Source organism: Amyelois transitella, chromosome 13 (genome assembly GCF_032362555.1).
Source record: "Amyelois transitella isolate CPQ chromosome 13, ilAmyTran1.1, whole genome shotgun sequence".
Lineage (NCBI taxonomy): Eukaryota > Metazoa > Arthropoda > Insecta > Lepidoptera > Pyralidae > Amyelois > Amyelois transitella.
The window spans coordinates 2,414,564-2,434,505 of record NC_083516.1 but is presented as its reverse complement, the minus strand read 5'-3'; the positions used below and the strand labels follow the sequence as shown (position 1 = coordinate 2,434,505).

Below are 19,942 nucleotides of genomic sequence, written 5' to 3'. Positions count from 1 at the left end.
ATTCTATTAATAAGCCAAACAGCTGAACGTGGCTTATTACTCTATTTGAGACTTTAGGCTCTGTCTACTATGTAGGTATGTGAATTTGCAATCCTTTCTTGTAGCCCACTAAAAGCGCCGAGCAAGCCGTCCGACAGAAAGTTTAAAGTAGGTAATATACGAAATAGTTACTGAAAATAATATACATACAGCTTTAAGTCGTTATAAGGCACAATTATTCTTCAAATGTTTTAAACTTAAACCCACGATTGTATTTCACATTTTATTACAACATAGTAACATTATATTTCAATTTATTATATTTGAGAAGCTAACACCCAAAGGCGAAGTACGAGTAGAAGTCGCAGGGCACTCATTCGATATACTTTGAAACGGGTAGAAGAATTTAGGGGTTCATCCTGGTATACGTACTTGGTAACAGAAACATGGTTTTAAAACCAGGTCGGGTAAATACGTACCATCTCTGGAAACAATGGACATCTCTAGTTTGACAAGCACGACAATACAAAATAAAATAAAAATAACACTTCCGCTCGGCGTCGCTGGGTGACATATATAATTTTAAAGAAAAAACATCTGTTTTAATTTATAATACATTAAAACTAACAATGGCATCATTAGACCGTTTAACTCCTCATTTGTCCAAAATCAAAATACCAGGACCTCAACAATTGGTCTACAAAGATGAATGTGTTTACTCTTTTGATAATCCGGTGAGTTGCAATTTTTATTATAACCTCCTTGCTTTCCAGGTCAAAACAATAATAATGTTATCCATCAGGCATTTATTACTACTAGTTAATTACTTTAACAAGTACTTTCACACATTATTTACAGACTAAGGTGCTACTCCTATAGATTCCTATCATTTTGTAAAGCGATACCAGGATTGCGATTGCTGACAAAACGATCTCTTAATTTATGCATTTTGTAGTTAAACATTCTGCACCGGTCTAACAGTGTTCTCCTTAAAGTGTTTGGTATTCATGAAGTTCTTCACAGCCTGATATACATTGGCAATAACATTGAATAGTGAGCTCTTCATGTCATTGGTTGAGTATGAACACAAGATAACTGAAAGGAAACTATCCAACATCACTGGAGTCCAAAATAAAATATTATACAACAACTCCCTGGTGACATAGGTCTTAACATTAGGTCTCTTGACATCCATGACATGGATTTTTGTTAATATTATGGTTGAAATAGTAACTGGTACAAAGTAACTCACTATGGCTAACATAAACATGTATAAAAGTAAGTTTTTGTTGTCAACATAGCATATTTTTGTACAATGTTCTGGACTTTTAGGTTTCCGAACCAAAGGACTACTCGTCACATTGATGCTTGTAACTGAATCATTTACATTTGAAATTATATCTAACACTTTCCTTATCACTGAATCAATTTGTAAAATTGTTGTTTTGTCAACATTTTCATTTTCTTTTGCATCTACATAAATTTTTGGGGGCTGGAAATATTTTAACTGAGAAACATGAATTGTTTTATTATTAAGATCTCTGCAGGAATGGTTGCTGTAATCCAGCATTGCCATGCATGATCCACTTGTGCCACGTAATTCAGCTTGATATAATTCCATTTCGTTTACTCCCATTGGATACATAACAAAAGCAACAAGGATAGGAATTATCCATTGTAACACAATAGTCACAAAAGTAAAATATTTTTTCCAAAATTGCATGATGTGACTTACTTTGATCTTTCTGCCAACTTTTGAATTATCACTAATGTCTTGTACTGTATCCTCTACATCTTTAATTTTCATTTCTCCAAGCATTTTGTAGTGCAAATAGTTATCGATTATCAAGCTCATAAAACTGTTGACCATAGACACAATCATAGGTCCGTATGTCATCAATACAGACCAAAAACTGCACTGAATTTCATTGTATTTCCTTGAAACCATGAATGCCGCAGCCCTTTCTTCCGCATTACTCACATCCGCATTCACTATATTCAATTCATGAACTGCCCTCATAATAAAAGCCACTCCAATACACATCAATAATATATTTTCTGAGAGTAGAACTTTAGAAAATGTATTGTTTTTTATAACTCTTCGTAAATTGAATAAACTTAAAGTGAAGCCGCTCAATATGAGAAAAGCTCCAAGGAATAAATCAATAATGTTGTTCATTTTGTTGTTTGTTCTTCAAAAGGAAACTAAAAAGTGGCAGTAATGTGCCCCTATGATTTTGTGCAGACATAATGTGACAAGAAGTTATCAGTATGCAAATTATGGTGGCTTTCTGTTACCCTTTTTTTTACTGTTAGTGCTTTTGTTAGAACAATGTTTAGTATTGATAAACACCCTGTTTCTAAGTAGGACATTATTATTATTATTTTTAATTTCATTCATTATGAAAATGTAATTGGAACCTTTTTGTTCTTAAGTTGTCTGTGAATTAAATCCATCAAAACCAGCCATAACACATATAACATCTGCATACCTTTTGGGATAGATAGAGACTAGAGTCACAGACCCAATCAAAGGCCACATTTAGTTGGATTTTTCTTTTTCCCTTTCTTTTTTAGCAACTGAAATAAAAAATTCTTGCCGAAAATTACAGGGTTATAGGTACCCCGTAATCAAATTTTAGTTATAAGCCTACCAACAATAACATAACACTTCTAAATTTTCCAGGAATCGGAGACCGGCCTATATGTGTCACTGATAACGTTCCTCGGCTTCGGTCGTAATTACGTCGAGCAGTACTACCAGAACACGGGCAATGCTGTGTTCCTTCACATACACAGGGAGAAGATACCTGTAAGTCAATAACATAATGAGTTTGTTATGGCGCATTCACATACATCGTTTAAGATAGATTAAAGGTCCGCTCATAATGGTGCCGGTACGTGCCGATCAGTAAAGTATCCGGCACTGAAAAATTATACTGCAGCATATATTTTGTACGAAGTTATCCATGCTCGTCAGTGACAGTGCGCATCGACATCACTGTCACTTCAAATCCGGCGGCATGTATTGGTATACTATTACGGTTAGGTCTTTTCTGAGGAGGAGCCAATGTTCCAAATATTAGTTAGAGTGCCGACGCATAACAAAGAAGAGTTTATGAAGCAGGCCTTTTAGGTTAAGGGTTTCGTATTGTGGAAGTTCTGTGAACGGGCCTGCAGAAATAGCCCCTGACATCGCAGACTTTGTATGATATGAAAGTAGTCAAGACCTACTTGACTTAGTTGTAGAATTTGTAAATCTTGTATCTATCTAAAAATATATATAGGGTATGTGTTATTAAAGTCTACCCATTTGCCAAATTATATTAAAATCCGTTTAGTAGTTTTCGCCTGAAAGAGTAATAAAGACACATTCACACAACCTTCCAAACTTTCTCATTTATTTATAACAGTAGAAGGATGGGCCTTTGTTTCAATGTGATCTTGCAACTGATGACCCTTTGTATAGTAAATCAATATTTTTTTTAAATCTGTAAATTTCTATCACAGCTTATGCCCATAAACCAAAAGTTATTGTGAAAGCTAGTATGATAAAGTAATTATGTAAAATATAAATATGTATATCTTCAAAACAGATACCTGAACCGGAACACACAGGCGATGGTCCGGAGAAAAAGATAACTCGGCTCGCGATCGGCGTGGAAGGCGGCTTTGATCCTGACAGCGGAAAGCCGAAGTTCATTAATGTGGACCATTACAATGTGGTCGTGTTGCCTGGGTTCCACACATACCCGTGGCCTAATCCTGATTTACCTGAAGTGGTGAGGAATTTTGTATTCCAAATATTTTTTAGTGAAAACTATATTGTGGTAATCAGAGTAAAAGATAATCATGTGGTTCTTGTGAAGATTTCCTTATGCGTGTGAGTATGTACATCTAAATAAATTTTTCGAAGCTTCATCCGTCAAATCCTGTTTGCTGAGACGCTTCTTAAATGGTTAACCCATTCAAGACGCGTCTTACGGGACAACGGGAAGTATTATCAAAAGTGGGACATCTGACAAGGGTAATTAAACTTGGATATTTTACAGGGAGCTGTGAACTAATGCCGTGTTTTTATTGACAGGTCAAAAAGTCCGCGCAAGGTGTTATCGATGCTGAGTCGCCTTTCGAAATTGCAGAAATGGCCGCTTTACAGGGTACATGGGACGGCGAGGCCAGGGAAGTTTCTGTGTGAGTACATTATATCAAATTTAATTGATATAGGTCATCATCATCTTCATCTCTTCTCTTCCTCCTGGTCTTCACCCCCGTAACATCCTCGCGTTTTAGGAATAAGCGATCCTGAAGTGGGCAAGCCAGGTTACACAAAGCATCTGACCTCCAAAACCTTTACGGGGTTATATTCTATATGTTATATATGTTATAATCTAGCCCACATTGGATCAGGGTTATATATCCGCCAGAATGTGCTGGTTTCCCTCACCGTAACAGTTAAGTTTGTTACAAAACTAGTATATATGTAACTCAAGAGTCACCGACCGTTTGCATTTATTGCGATTTTATTCTGGTACTTCAACTATTTGACAACTAATTATACAGCCATAGTTGCAACTCTCACATGTCATCATTCATTTTTAACAGGCATGCGGTAAACCTTAAACAGCTGGATAACGGTGTGAAGATCCCACCCACAGGCTGGAAATGTGCCAAGTGCGATCTGACCACCAACCTGTGGCTGAATCTCACAGACGGCTCCGTATTGTGTGGAAGGCGGTTCTTCGACGGATCCGGGGGGAATGATCATGCTGTGAGTATATGGAGATTATATGTATTACTGGTTATGGAAAATAAATTTCTTTTAAAAAAAAAAAAGATGTTTGTGTAAATAAATAAATAAATATATACGGGGCAAATGTAAAATAAGTACCTTTCCATAGTTTCTAATCAACAAAATTTTACAAATATATATTTATTTTTGCATCTGGGGTTGACCGCCTTTAGTGCAGTGTAAAATAATAGAAAGTTATGATGTTCTAAGATCTTTAAATTAAAAGTTTATAGAGTTAGGTATAAAAAAAGAATTCCATTTTTATTTGCATAGTGTTATTATTATTAACTCGAAAAATAACTTCTCTCTGCCTGCCCTTTTGTTGTAGGTAGTCTTTTGAACGGCTAAAGCCGGGACATTTTTATAGGACACACAGAAATTAACATTCATTCACATAATCACGTCTATATCCCTTGCGGGGTAAACACAGCCAGCAGTCTTGTAAGACAGATCAGCTACGTTATTTACATTAGTATTATTTCGAAAAAATATACAGTGTGTTTAGGAGTTTAAATTATTTCTCATTCTCTCAGGTCGAACACTACCGCGAAACAGGGTACCCTCTAGCGGTGAAACTGGGAACTATAACAGCGGAAGGCAAAGGCGACGTTTATTCTTACGCCGAAGACGATATGGTTGAAGATCCCTACTTGGCTGACCATCTGAAGCATTTCGGGATCAATGTACAGCAATTGCAGAAGGTTAGTCAAGTGAAAATACGGACAATAAATACAAATTACGATTTCACTTTATTTCTTGGAGGCGTAGGCAAAAGTGAAAATTATTTCAGTTGCTTATTTACTTTCTTATAAATTCTGAGGGTATACTTCAAGTATAAAGATTCTGTTAAATAAAGTATCAATGGATAAGTGATGAAGGTTCAACTTGTAATCAAGTAATACCTGGGTTCAAATCCCACTGTTAACCACATCTTTGTTTCCTTTGTTAGCTTGTAACTGATGCTCTTATAGTCAGGAAAAGCAACGTGATAGCACATTTTTATGGCAACTGAAAGGGTTTTCTGTTTAGAGCTTAATGACCGAGCTCCTGTGAAAAATGATTGGAGGTAAAAATCAGATGGACGATAAACAAATTTATATAACATCAACAGACGGACAAATCGATGGTGGAACTGGAACTGGAGCTGAACCAGCGTTCTGGAGAGTGGAACACCCTGCAGGAGTCCGGCAGCGAGCTGATGGCTGTGCACGGGCCAGCTCTCACCGGCCTCAACAACCTGGGCAACTCGTGTTACATCAACAGTGTCATGCAGGTAACATTATTCTTTTTAGTCTATTATCTAAAAAGCATGCGTCATTATCAGACATCGGAATAGGTAGATTGAATTGGGGTCAATGAACTGAAACGTATATATTAGAATGGACATGCCTCCGTCCGGGATTGCGGGATTTGTAAATTATTAAGATTTTTTCCGGAATTTTTACAAGTGGGATGAAGAATATATTAGTGGTAGCTGTTTTCCCCGACTTCGTTCACGTAATTTGTAGTCCTATGTTACCTGCGGACAATAAACTACTGTAAGTGTAAGTACTGAAATGGAATTCCGGAAAAGAGGCTTATCCATGTTATGCTTTCTATGGTAATTCATGATGCAATTACATAAAATCAATCTACCTATTCCGATCTCTGGTCATTATCAATCACAGAGTTCTGGCCAGGAGTGGTATATCAATGGGGTAATGCCTTTTTACAGGCGACTCCCCGGAAGTGTATGAGACTAATGGCACCTACATACATATAATCACGTCTATATCCCTTGCGGGGTAGACAGAACCAACAGTCTTGAAATGACTGATAGGCCACGTTTAGCTGTATGGCTTAAAGATAGTAGATTAAGCTATACAGCTGAATGTGGCCTTTTTTTAGTCTTTTCGAGACTGTTGGGTCTTTCTTCTCTATAAGGCATAAGGACGTGATTATATTATATGTATATACAAGTACTTCTATAGGCATTATATTTGTCTCTGTAATTTTGTTTCAGGTCATATTCCGTATCCCAGACTTCGTGAGGAGATTCGTGGAGGGCGCCCCGGAGATCTTCTCCACCTTCCCGGAGGATCCCGTCAACGATTTCAATGTACAAACGTGAGTTGACTTCAATGATTTGTATGTTTGTAAGTTTGTAACGAATAAACATAATAACTACTTGATTGATTTTCACAAAATTTGGCACATATATGTAATAGACCTTCGAAAATCACATAGGTTACTTTTTTTGGAATTTTTTTGCCCCCTAAAAAATACATAATGTAGTAGTAACATAAATAAGTAACATACATAGAAAGAAAAATTCAGTCGAATTGGGAACTTCCTCCTTTTTTGAAGTCGGTAAAAAATTGGCCATCATGTTTATTCTACAGATGCGCTTTATATGTAGATATAATTAGATTTAAGTAATGTAACTGTGGCGACATGTCTAAATAAAAAATAAAATCACGCGACGCTATCAGTCAAAAACAGCGAAAATCCTAAATCGCGCAAGCAAGATTTCACGGATTGGAGCAATATATACAACCTCCGACAACAACATCGTCTGTCGCGCGGTTCCCCAGGCATAACACCTAGCCCGGCGGAAGATCTTCCCTTTGGTGGCGGTCGAGCCGAATCATTGCTCTCGCTACGTAACGTCAATAAGTGATGCCTTGCATCCAGTTTTAGGAATAAGTGTATTGACACATAGCCTGGCGGAAGATCCTCCCTTTGGTGGCGGTGACGTCAATAAGTGGTACCTTAAATAATAATAAATAAATAAATAAAAAGTTTATTTCGTTTACCAAAATGTGTTACAATACAAGTTATGTGAAGGCCGCCTATTAAGCTCTAAGAAATGCTTGTGGCAGGCGGACCTGCTCCTTCTTATCATACATTACATTAGCACATTTCAAACTTAGAAATATAACTATTAAATATTACAATTTACTTAAACATAAAAAACATATGGCTACAATTTATTCAAAGAAAACCTATTTCAAAAAACGTTTTATTTGGTTACTTAACTAACAGTTCAGTCTCATCATAACCTAAACTAACCTTGTATCCAGTTTTGGGAATAAGTGTATTGACACCTAACCTGGCGGAAGATCTTCCCTTTGGTGGCGGTGACGTCAATAAGTGGTAGGTACCTTGTATCCAGTTTTGGGAATAAGTGTATTGACACCTAGCCTGGCGGAAGATCTTCCCTTTGGTGGCGGTGACGTCAATAAGTGGTACCTTGTATCCAGTTTTGGGAATAAGTGTATTGACACCTAGCCTGGCGGAAGACCTACCCTTTGGTGGCGGTGACGTCAATAAGTGGTACCTTGTATCCAGTTTTGGGAATAAGTGTATTGACACCTAGCCTGGCGGAAGACCTACCCTTTGGTGGCGGTGACGTCAATAAGTGATACCTTGTATCCAGTTTTGGGAATAAATTTATTGACACCTAGCCTGGCTGGCGGAAGATCTTCCGTTTGGTGGCGGTGACGTCAATAAGTGGTACCTTGTATCCAGTTTTGGCAATGTATTGTATAATCCCCCGCAGCGCCAAGCTGGGCGTGGGGCTGGTGTCGGGGCGGTACGCGCGCGCGGCGGCGGGGGCGGGGGCGGGCGCGGCGCAGGCGGGCGTGGCGCCGCACATGTACCGCACGCTGCTGGGCGCCGGCCACCCCGAGTTCCGCTCCAAGCGGCAGCAGGACGCGCACGAGTTCTACCTCCACTTCCTCACTCTCTTGGAGGTTGTTTTATGTCTTACTTTTTTTTAACGAATCTATTGTATATATTGTACTACTGATCAGTAAGGTGCTGGGTAAAATGTGTGATGCGTAGAAGGCACAGATTCGAATATCACCTTGGCCATGTACTAATGACTATTTTCGAAGTTGTACATTTGTTTGATTACTAACCGATGCTCGAACGGTGAGGGAAAACATCGTGAGGAAACCAGCACGGGTTAGGTTTACCTGCAATGTTTGCGGAGGTCAGATGGTAGTCGCTTGGTGTTAAAACCAGACTCACCAAATCCAGGATCCATTGTCTAAAGTATACCCCGAGCTCCTCTCCAAAGTGACAAGTTACAACTGGATGGTTTGTGGTTTATCTTGACCGAAACAATGGAGACTTCCATTGCTATGGTTTGAATGATCTCTCCTAGTTAATCTTTAGAATAGCAAACAGATAGATAATCTGGTGTCATATTGAGAGCGAAAACAAAATACACAAATATTTTATTTACATCCATACATTCAAAAATAAAAATATAGATAAACATACATAAATATTATTCACATGCAAGTTCATCAAGCGCGGATACATTTGAACACCGCTAGTGTCACTTAAATTAATAAAGTATATATTATGTAACAGCGCAACAGCCGCCACAAGGCGAACCCGGCCGACTGCTTGAAGTTCAGCGTCGAGGAGCGTCTCCGGTGCGGCGCCAGCAACATGGTGCGCTACACGCGGCGCGGCGAGCACCACCTGCCGCTGCCCGTGCCGCTGGCCGCCGCCACCAACGCGCCCGCCGTCCGCCACTACGAGGAGGCTAGGGCCCGCGCCGCCGCTACCGCACAGCCGTTGTGAGTACCATTTTACGATGCTAGATAGTGCATAGAGCGTTATGAATTATGTTGAAATGATTATCCCACCGCTGCCACCAAAATTTAAATGCAAGACAAAGTTAGTCATTTTGAATGCGTGATATAAATACACTATTATAACAAGCAGCAACCCATATAGTTACAATAAATTTTAACAATTGTGCCGTGTGGTTCTTGGCACTTTAGAATAGGACCGATTCTTCTCGTTCCCGTGGATGTCGCAAAAGGCGACTAGGCTAATAAACATGAAATTCTTTTAGGCGATGGTCTAGTAACCTATCACAATTTAAATCTCAATTCCATCATTAAGCCAAACGGCTGAACGTGGTGTCTTAGTCTTTGCAAAACTGTTGGCCATGTCTACCCCGTAAAGGATAAAGACGTGATAATATTTATGTGTGTTTAACAATTGTGCACGTGGTGATAAAAAATATTGCCCTGTTTAATTAGGCTGACTATAACAGCTTTTTATTTTCAGCGATTCATCACAAGTGGTGCGGCCCAACATTCCGTTCGCGGCGTGCCTGGAGAGCTTCATGAAGGAGGAGACTGTGGAACAGTTCTACAGCAGCGCGGTCAACGAGAAGGTCACAGCTTTCAAGTATGTTATATTTCAATTTTACAGCTATATACTTAAAAGTTTTTTTTTTTTTTTCTCCAAAGAATTAAAATTTACACACAGAGATGATATATTGTTAAGAAATCAAGTTCTGCCTTAAATTTTCAATGGCTTTCATCTTTTAAATATCATTTACATTTTAAATAATATACCTAGCTATTAAACGTGCACGTAATGTAAGGTATTTTATCTCGGACGTTTCGAATCATGTCTCAATTATCCGTGGTCACAGAGCGTCTCAAATTTCAAATTTTCCAGCATCCAGCTGCTTCGTACTGATTTGAACTATCCATCCATATTTTGTTATCTATATGTTTCTTAGAGTATCGATTTAATTATAAATACATAGTATGAATACGTTCTCATTATCATATAGCGTATTTTAGATTGACATTGTCAGCTGTTTTGGCTTCAAAAGTCTAGATATGTGACTAGACTTTTTTGTGAAGGAAGGCTAGTCTATAACCACATGACATGCCAAGACAAAGAAAAAGATAATAAAAAAAATCTAATAAATACTTTCCGTCGAATAATTTGGCAATGGACATTGTATTAATTATACGCTTTAACCATTATATCTGTACAAGTATTCAAGTAATTTATTCTATTTTTCAGAGTAACACGTTTAGCTACGTTCCCGGATTACCTCATGATCCAACTAAAGAAGTTCACCATCAGAGAAGACTGGACGCCAGCTAAATTAGATGTAGCTGTCGATATGCCGTGGGAGGTGAGTTAACATTATGCAGCGAATTGCGATGAAAGTGATACTCAGTGCAGCGGAAGCTTATGAAAATAGAAGAAGAAATTTAGAAAGAAGAACTAGTAATTATTTTTACTTAATGATTCAAATAGTGCAACGTTGCTCGCCCACCGCCAACAAGTAGCCTTTACTTTAGTCGCCTTTTACGACATCCAAGGAACGATATGCAGTGGTCCTATTCTAAATATATCAGTCACCGTCTACTCTATATATTATTACTTTATGTATTACAGAGAGGATGTGTTTGTTTGTATATACAGGTGGACCTCAGCTGCCTCCGCGGCCGCGGGCTGCAGCCCGACGAGACGCCGCTGCCGGAGTCCCCGGCCGACGCGCCGCAGCCTGTCTTCAACGAGAAACTCCTCGCCGATCTGGTGAGGAAACCTATTTCATTCCTTCATTGAGTGAGGGTGGGTTAGGTTCCTATGCAGTGGTTGCTCAGGTCAGACGGGAGTCGCATCGTGTAAGCTTGACTAGCCCAGTACAGGAATGTGCATAGTTTAAGCCACCCTAGGTCCTCTGAAGACAGCTGAGCATGTAACCGGAATTAATATCAGATAGAAGATGATTGTGTATCAAACTTAATAAATAAAATTTAATCTGACATCAGTACTCGATGAAATTTGCTTATTTTAAACCCTGTAGGATATTTAACTATGTTTTTTTTTTATAAATTGGATTCTTTTTCTATAGTGTACACATACATACATACAAACATAAAATCACGCCTCTTTCCCGGAGGGGTGGGCAGAAACTACCTCTTTCCACTTGCCACGATCTCTGCATATTTCCTTCGCTTCATCCACATTCATAACTCTCTTCATACAAGCTCGGCGGTTTCGGGTACTTTTCACCTGACCCTTTACCAGGACGTCCTTAATTTGATCAAGATACGTTCGTCTAGGTATTCCCACTCCAACCTGTATAGTGTACCTACACTTCAAATAAAAATTATTTTCCAGATGGAAATGGGCTTCCCAACAGAGGCGTGTAAGAAGGCGTTGTACTACACGAACAACTCCGGCATGGAGGCGGCTTCCAACTGGCTCATGGAGCACATGAACGACTGGGACTTCGCCAACGCCTTCCAGCCGCCCAATGAGACCGGTACGATAGATAATCGTAGGCAATTTGATTGCTAATTTGATATAGACTTACATACATACATACATATCATCACGTCTATATCCCTTACGGGGTAGACAGAGCCAACAGTCTTGAAAAGACTGAAAGGCCACGTTCAGCTATTTGGCTTAATGATAGAATTGAGATTCAAATAGTGACAGGTTGCTAGCCTGTCGCCTAAAAAAGAATCCCAAGTTTGTAAGCCTATCCCTTAGTCGCCTATGACATCCATGGGAAAGAGATGGAGTGGTCCTATTCTTTTTTTATTGGTGCCGGGAACCACACGGCTTTGATATAGACTTAGACGTCAAATAAGAGCTCAGAGGGGTTAGTGCGAGTTTTACTCGGTCAAACGCGTCGAGCAAGTTACCGCGAGTTTGTATGGAGTTGCATTAGTGCTATCGCGTTACCACTAGGTGGCGCTGTTTAAATCACATACATCGATGCGTTTATCGAGTAAAACTCGCACTTAAGCCTTAGGTATAATTAGGGAATAGTTCGTTTTTTGCAAAGTGAATGCTTCTGAATCTGAAAGTGGACAGTGCGAAAGGAAATTCCTGGCTCCAATGCATGGCAGAGAAACGTTTGTAATATACCAATAGCCTCTTATCAAATATAGTAATAACTTTCTGTAATAACTGTCTAGAAAACATACATACATACATATGGTCACATCTATATCCCTTGCGGGGTAGACAGATCTTACAGTCTTGATAAGACTAAAGAATCCCCAGTTTGTAGCCTATACCTTAGTCGCCTTTTACGACATCCATGGGAAAGAGATTGAGTGGTCCTATTCTTTTTTTCAATGGTGCCGGGAACCTCTCGACACGGTCTGCAAAACAGATTCGATAAATTATAAAGTTCCTTCTATTACAGAATTATCACAAAATAAAAATTTTACAGCTGCCGCCAGCGCCCAACCAGCGGCGGACGAGGCGAGCATCGAACAGATCATGAACATGGGCTTCACGCGGGCGCAGGCAGGCGCTGCGCTGGCCGCCACCAGCGGGGACGTGGGCCGCGCCGTCGACTGGATCTTCAGCCACGCCGACCAACTCGACTCCATGGAGAACACGCAAAGTCAGGAGAGCGCGCCAGAGTTCAGGGACGGACCTGAGAGTGAGTCGGATCACTAATTTTTAACTAAGAATGGACATGATGCAACTCCTACAGTCCTACAACTTACTTTTTAGAAACGAGTTAGACAACAAATTGATTGAACAATTCTCATCACAATAAGTTGTATTCTTCAGCTACACTGATTAAGGTGTCATTGTTATAAAATGGCACAAATATAGTAGTATCAATCTCTAGTAGTAAATTTGGAATGGACACATATTAACATATATGTATTTTTTTATATTTAGCATCTTATATGTGTTTACTAAATATATTTATTATAATATTCTTTTTCAGAGTACAAGCTGATCGCCTTCATCTCGCACATGGGCACATCGACCATGGTCGGCCACTACGTCTGTCACGTACTGCACGAGGGGAGATGGGTTATATTCAATGATAATAAGGTATTTTGCTTACTTTTAGCGTAGGAATTAAAAAAGAATTTATTGGAGAGGCTGGTAACCTGTCTCAATGTTAATTGCATCATTAAACCGTCCGGCTGAACGTAGAGGTTGAGCATTTCTGATGGCTCTGACTACTCCTTAGGAGAAAAGGGCGTGATATATTTTTTAATGTATTTATGAATGTAAATTTATACGCAGCTTGTTGCTAATGACTACCATTCTGACTAATCATCCAATGAAAGATTATTCAGATTCAGCCTATAAATACGTGTAAGTTTTTTTCGAGCTTTGCATCGCATTGACAAAATGCTTGGGTCAGTTATAAGGGTTTTGTCCCCGTAGCATAGCACGGGCGACGCTGTTTTATTTCACAAAATGAATTTGAGACCATCTTGTTACTGGTTTTTGTATTGTTACAGGTGGCGCTATCGGAGAACCCGCCAAAAAATCTGGGATACCTGTATCTATACGAGAGACTGTGATGCTCACAGATTGTGTATATTAAATGAATGTACCAAAAATCGCGCGCAAGTCCATTACTTGCGTTCGCGCCATTCGACAAATGCAAGGTTTGGATAACTACTTTTAGACGATATTTAATTTATATAGGCACTATTGTTTTAGATGTATACAATTAGGTAAATAAAATTATTTACAGAGTAATAATTAAAATGCTGGTTAAGTGTGACTGTCACTCATACTGCGAGGGTACTGTTCTTTTTTACATGTTCTTATTTATTTACGTTTTAATAAAAACGAATATTTTCGAAACCCTTGATGCTCTATGTATTTGCGTACTTTGAAAGCAATTTTAAAATGTTCAAATTTTCTTAGGTTGCAGTACATATGTGTAAGTCATTATATCGATATAATATATAATATAAAATAGAATATCCACGAGTTTTTTGGAGCATGAAATAAAATTTTTGTTGACTAAATCTAAACATCTTAATGATACAGTAATTAATTCAGACGAGTTGCATTTAAGAAGTTTCGAAAACCTCTTCATTTAGGACGCATCAATGGTAAGTGTATCTGAATTAATTTAGTCTTTGGAATACGGGCTTGTCCCATTTCAAAATGTAACATTACTAGTTTTTTTTTATGCGTGAGCATTTTCTGAATCAACCAGTATTGTTGACTGATACTGTAAGATTTATAATGAGTTGGACAATCTGTTAACTACTAGTTATAAAAGTTAATATGTATAATTATGTATTATCTAATAAAAGTAGTTACGTCACATTCGCGTCAGAATGCATTTATGTTAATCATTCAAATGTTTTTGAAGTGAAATTTTTTTATTGATTGTTTTTACTGAGTAACTTCACGTCTGGAACAAAATTAACTAGGTACATTTGTACTCTATGCATCTCTTGAAAATAAATGGAAAGTTTATATTATTTAAATGAGTTTTATAACATTGTCATTTGTTTATAAAAGTATTATTATTATGGTTTCTAGACTTAAACCGACAACGAAAAATTTAAATAGAAATGTAATAAAGCTAAAAATGCTCTCTTTAAATCTTGTTTTTAATTTTTTTTGACATTCTGGGCACATCCATACTGATTTATACCGTGTGGTTCCCGGCACTATGAAATATGACCACTACATACCTTTCTCATGGATGTCGTAAATGACGGTTAAGGGACAGACTAAAAAACTAAGTTTCTCCTTGTAGGCGATGGCCTAGCAACGTGCTACTGTTCAAATCTCAATTTCATCACTAAGCCATACAGCTGAATGTGGTCTTTTAATCTATTCAAGACTGTTGGCTCTGTCTACCCCCCAAGGATATAGACGTGATTATTATATGTATGTGTAAATAATAGATGACAATCTAGGTCATGATAAGTTCCATACATATCTCGAAACCTGCTTTCTTGTTGGTATATTATTTATTAGACATGCTGAGATGATGCTATATTTTTTATTTTATGGGAAATTTGAAAATCGTTGGAAGTACACAGCAGATATTTTATTGCTTTCAAATAGCTATTAGTCTTTTGAATACAAAAAGGGTCTCATGAGAATTCTGATCATGAAGCTATGTTGATGCCAATGATGAAATTCAATCAACGTTTACTAGCCCTTGCCTGCCTAGCTTGCTAGCCCATGCCTGAAAGAAAAGTCCTAAGTTAGGACTTCATTCGTTTTTCCCCATTAATTTTTAATTTGCATGCAAGAAGAAGCAGCTGTTATTAACTTTAGATCAGTATGATAATGGCTATTCTAGAAAATGGACAGTGTCACGGTAGGAGACACACAATCTCAGTGTTCCATAAATTACCTTATTTTGGAAATGACTAACTTCTGACTGGAATGGAAGCTAGAAGAATGCTGCTGGTTTGTCCTTTAAATTTGCTGTAGAACTCAATAAAATTTGCTGAATAATTATCAGAAGTTCATACAAGTTATTTATCTACTTCTAAGTGTGTCAAAGATAATGAAAACAACTATTCTTAAATAAGTTTATTATTTTGATGCTAAAACTAACTGTACATAATTATAGCTATCGTTTGAAACGATCGGTAGATTTCGGTATACGCCACCAAAATATTGTTGCCTCATCAAAGTATGTATTGAATTTCTTGTAATCACGTCTTTTCTTTGGATCCTTTCTACAATATGCCGGTGTAAGATTTATCATTAGACCTGTAAAAATTAAAATGCATACATAAATTTTAAACAACCTACTTAGGTAAATAATACATAGTTTGCCTTCCAAGTCAAAATTTGAATTTTGCGTTTATTTGAATTGTCTACACTAATTCTGACAAACGATGCACTAACCTGCTTTCTGTGCCATTGTTACCATCTTTCCAATCTTTTTCTGTTGCCGACGACACAAGCCTGTAATTCGGCGTGGCAACATACACCCGTCGGACCTCACAAACTGACTGAGAATCAGCACATCAGTATGTTTCACGTCAAGCCCTAGAGCACACAAGTAGCATGGAGTTGACTCCGCCTTCTGAAGAGGCTCAGGAGGTGGATTCAGCTTCTCAGCCCGTACTAATAGCTCAGTTCTTGGCGAAGCAACAGTTACACCTTGTACAACCAAATTTCCACCTTCAACTTTCTGACGAACTGAAATAATATAACCGTCCCTTTAAAAATAATCATTACAAAAAGACCCAACTTATTTGTAGGTTATGTAAAATATTTACTTTCTTTCAAATTAAGTGGCCTAGATGTAGAAATAGCCCGTAGAGAAGTTGATAAAAAGATATTTCTAACAACTGAGAAACCAGTTTTAAATACTGTAGCCATTATTTTTTCTTTTAATTCATATTTTTCAACAATTTGCACAAATAAAATTCAATCAATCAAATGACAAGACAGCTCAGAAAGTACGACAATGACATTACTTTTTTTTTGTAGGTGCGTTTTGTTTTGTTTCAATTTCAACTTCAAGCTCTACCATTTGAGAAATTTACTTAGGTAGTAGAAACTGGTTTAGTAGGGTAATACTGATACGTGTGTCACTTCCTGTTTAGAATTAAAAAAGGCGGCAGTGCAGTGATTTATAAAAAGTAGGTACCTACCTAAGCAAATTCTAAATTTTGAAACAAGTCGAAGTCAGTCTTTTGTTCTCATTGAGGTAGTTTACAGTTACCTATTGGGACAACATAATGTGGGAATAGTGTGATTGACGTTGTACCTTGCTTGATCTTCAACGATAAGTGCGAGTCCTACTTAGGCTCTGCCTTAAACATATAGGATAATAGAAAATAGGCATTGCGATATTTATCGTCGAGTTTCACCAATCTAGTTTTTCGCATCGAAAAGAAGGAATATAGAAGACTTATTGTAGGTACATACTTAACCTTTTAAGCGCTTGGCTAAATATCAATTGTCGTGCCCCTAGCGCGCCGCTACAAATCGATAAAATAATACCTACAATAAATAAGGAGGAGTAATCGTTGTATCGATAAAAAAAAGTCAAAAAGTTTTTTATGTTTTTATTTAAAATCAGCCTTCTTGTATCACAATCATTCATCTTTAAGGTGAAAGCTTATCTCTAAGTGAAAATTAGTAAAATTTCCGAAATCTAACTTATTTTGACTTTTCTTTGTGAGAGCGAATGGAGCGACCGTTTTAATAATTCTTATGTTTAAAGTTATACTTGTTATTGTCGCAAATCGTATTTTGATCAAGTTACAACTTGTCACTGATAAGTAAATTACAAAAAACACATAAAAATTTGAATTTCGCGGGCTACATCGGAGCTTCCACCTTAAGCTAACAAGTAAATGTTTACATATACCAGTTACTAATCCCATCCCTATGGTCATATTTATGCGACACGCGCGATAGACACCGAAGAAAAGTCCGAGCTGCCAATTACTTATTTTTGTTTAAGTTTTTTCAATGCTTAGAGCTATGAAACATAATTTTAAGTAATTGTTGTAATAAATAGCTCTATTCAATAATAGTTTTAGTTATACCACGAAGTTAATAGGACGATAATAGAACGAAAAAATCATGGATATTCTCTGTCGCAGAAATACGACACGGGCGGTAGGGGCACGGCAATATTTGTCGCATATATGCGACTCGCGCGGTTAAAAGGTTAAGAAACTTATTTCTCAGATTTTTTTTTGTTTTCCTTGTTTGCTTGTTGAGGATATAAATGTAAGGTGTAAGTTTATATATAATGGTAAATAAAACCCCACTTATCCTTAATAATAATTTAATTTATCATTTAAAACTCATAGATATATGACACAAAGCCAACATAACAATTTAAAATGTTATTTTTCGCATTTTGTAGACTAGACAGTAAATTTAATTACAATACATAGCAAACGCGTAAAAATATTTCAGGAATCCTATTAGTATGTCACTTTCGTAAAATACTTTGTGTAAAAATATACTACCAAGCAGTGAAGTATTAACGTACTTAAATTATAAGAAAGAAGTACATACTTTTTATTTATAATGTAAATACGTTACATTATTGGCTTGGGTGACAAATTATTAAGAATATAAATAGGTACAGTATATATAAATTTTATTTTTGAATGTCAGATAAAATAAGGCATTTTATGGACGGTAAAAGCCAAGCGGTTTACATGATGTAATCAGCTGAAAAATGTACTTTAGCAAAATGCATTTAAAATGCTATATAATATACATCGATAGCTTATCCTAAACTTATATCTTACTATACAATTAAAACAAGAATGGCTACGCAACAAACATGAGATTACAATATTGTGACACGAAATTAAAATACAATGGGCCACATAAAACGTAGGTTAATCCATCTTCTTATCCTATCTTCTATCCTTTTTTATGTGTTAAATAAAGTAAAAGTGTTACGATGAATTTGAAGAAGTAAGAATTTGGTTATTGTTAACTGTATACTCATCAAACTAATGAAAACTATTAAAAATGTTGTTTAGGCCTCATTATTTAAAGGGTATGTTATTTGACTGTCCTTTAATTTTTTATTTTTCAAGAATATTACAAAACGTTTTTATTTAGTCATACAATAAAAAAATAACAGTATGACAGTGTACTCTAACTTACTCCATTTTAAACTTGCCGATGAAAGCCTATATTTAACTAACTGAATAACTTACTTACTAAAAACAAGTTATGAATAAATTTTATGAAGGATCAAAAAAGCAGAAAAAGTTGCATTGAAATTCACAATTTAAATACAAGAAATAAAATGCTTATATAAACAATTATTTATAAGTAGACATCTTTTTATAGTATTTGTATTTTGTTTATTTATATAATTCCATTAAAAATCATTATGAGTGGGTTCTATTATTGAGCTCTGAATAATAGGCCAATAAACTAATTCAAATATCTGTAGTTTTAACGTTTATTCCATTTATTAAATAAAAGCATGATTTGCAATAGCGTAACAAGCTTTATGGCTCAAAATGCAAACATTGAAAAGATAATATGGAATTAAATAAATAAATAGTAAAATCTTCTCCATTCCGCGCTCCCGTCACATGGGATGCCTCATGTTTGTGAAGGTCTACTTGGAGAAAGCCCCGAGGCCTTTGCCCAGTAGACCAGCAGCGCCCTCTTTACCATCATGAGCTGCTGATGACAGGCCTGACACCAACTGTTAAAAGTAAAAAAAAAAAACACATTATGCAACTGCTCCCAATTTCCTCTGAACAAAGATTCATTGGTAGTGACAGTGGCTGAATGAATCCTGGCTTTGGATTGCAAGAGTTGAGAATATCGAAGACTGGTCCCAAAGCATAACAATGGAGGGTACAACCACAATACATAAATATCACAGAGAGTTACATAAATTCTGGTATGTGCCGTGTGGTTCCCGGCACTAATATAAAAAATAAAAGGCGTCGTAAAAGGCGGCTAAGGGATAAGGTTATGAACTTGGGATTCTTCTTTCAGGCGATGGGCTACCTAGTTACCTGTCACTATTTAAATCTCAATTCTATCAAAGCCTCACAGCTGAACGCGGCCAGTCAGTCTTTCAACACTGCTGGCTCTATCTACCCAGCAAAGGATAAAGAAGTGTTTATATGAATGATGACG

At 37.1% G+C, this 19,942-nt stretch overlaps 3 protein-coding genes across 3 annotated transcripts in view; 1 reads left to right on the top strand and 2 right to left on the bottom strand.

The window, feature by feature from the left end:
- The first annotated feature begins 486 nt into the window (after positions 1 to 486).
- LOC106137916 (ubiquitin carboxyl-terminal hydrolase 5) lies at positions 487 to 14,920 on the top strand. Its single transcript, XM_013338867.2, has 17 exons — positions 487 to 713; positions 2,666 to 2,791; positions 3,576 to 3,761; positions 4,067 to 4,173; positions 4,585 to 4,750; positions 5,305 to 5,472; positions 5,883 to 6,044; positions 6,774 to 6,877; positions 8,313 to 8,505; positions 9,134 to 9,345; positions 9,845 to 9,967; positions 10,601 to 10,715; positions 11,009 to 11,122; positions 11,711 to 11,855; positions 12,780 to 12,995; positions 13,293 to 13,402; positions 13,822 to 14,920. The coding sequence occupies exons 1-17, from the start codon at positions 609 to 611 to the stop codon at positions 13,882 to 13,884; spliced, it is 2,415 nt and encodes an 804-aa protein (XP_013194321.1). The 5' UTR covers positions 487 to 608; the 3' UTR covers positions 13,885 to 14,920.
- A 942-nt stretch (positions 14,921 to 15,862) lies between these two features.
- On the bottom strand, positions 15,863 to 16,766 carry LOC106137905 (large ribosomal subunit protein mL66). Its single transcript, XM_013338843.2, has 3 exons — positions 16,576 to 16,766; positions 16,199 to 16,495; positions 15,863 to 16,060 (listed from the first exon to the last, which is right to left on the bottom strand). Exons 1-3 carry the CDS (start codon positions 16,676 to 16,678, stop codon positions 15,918 to 15,920), a joined length of 543 nt encoding a protein of 180 aa, XP_013194297.1. The 5' UTR covers positions 16,679 to 16,766; the 3' UTR covers positions 15,863 to 15,917.
- Positions 16,767 to 18,084: 1,318 nt separating this feature from the next.
- The window catches only part of LOC106137907 (perilipin-4), a 37,737-nt gene continuing 35,879 nt past the window's right edge, over positions 18,085 to 19,942 (bottom strand). Inside the window, exon 48 of the mRNA XM_060947596.1 lies at positions 18,085 to 19,499. Within this exon, the coding sequence (XP_060803579.1) occupies positions 19,410 to 19,499 (90 nt within the window). The 3' untranslated portion in view covers positions 18,085 to 19,409. The remainder of the gene's footprint in view (positions 19,500 to 19,942) is intronic.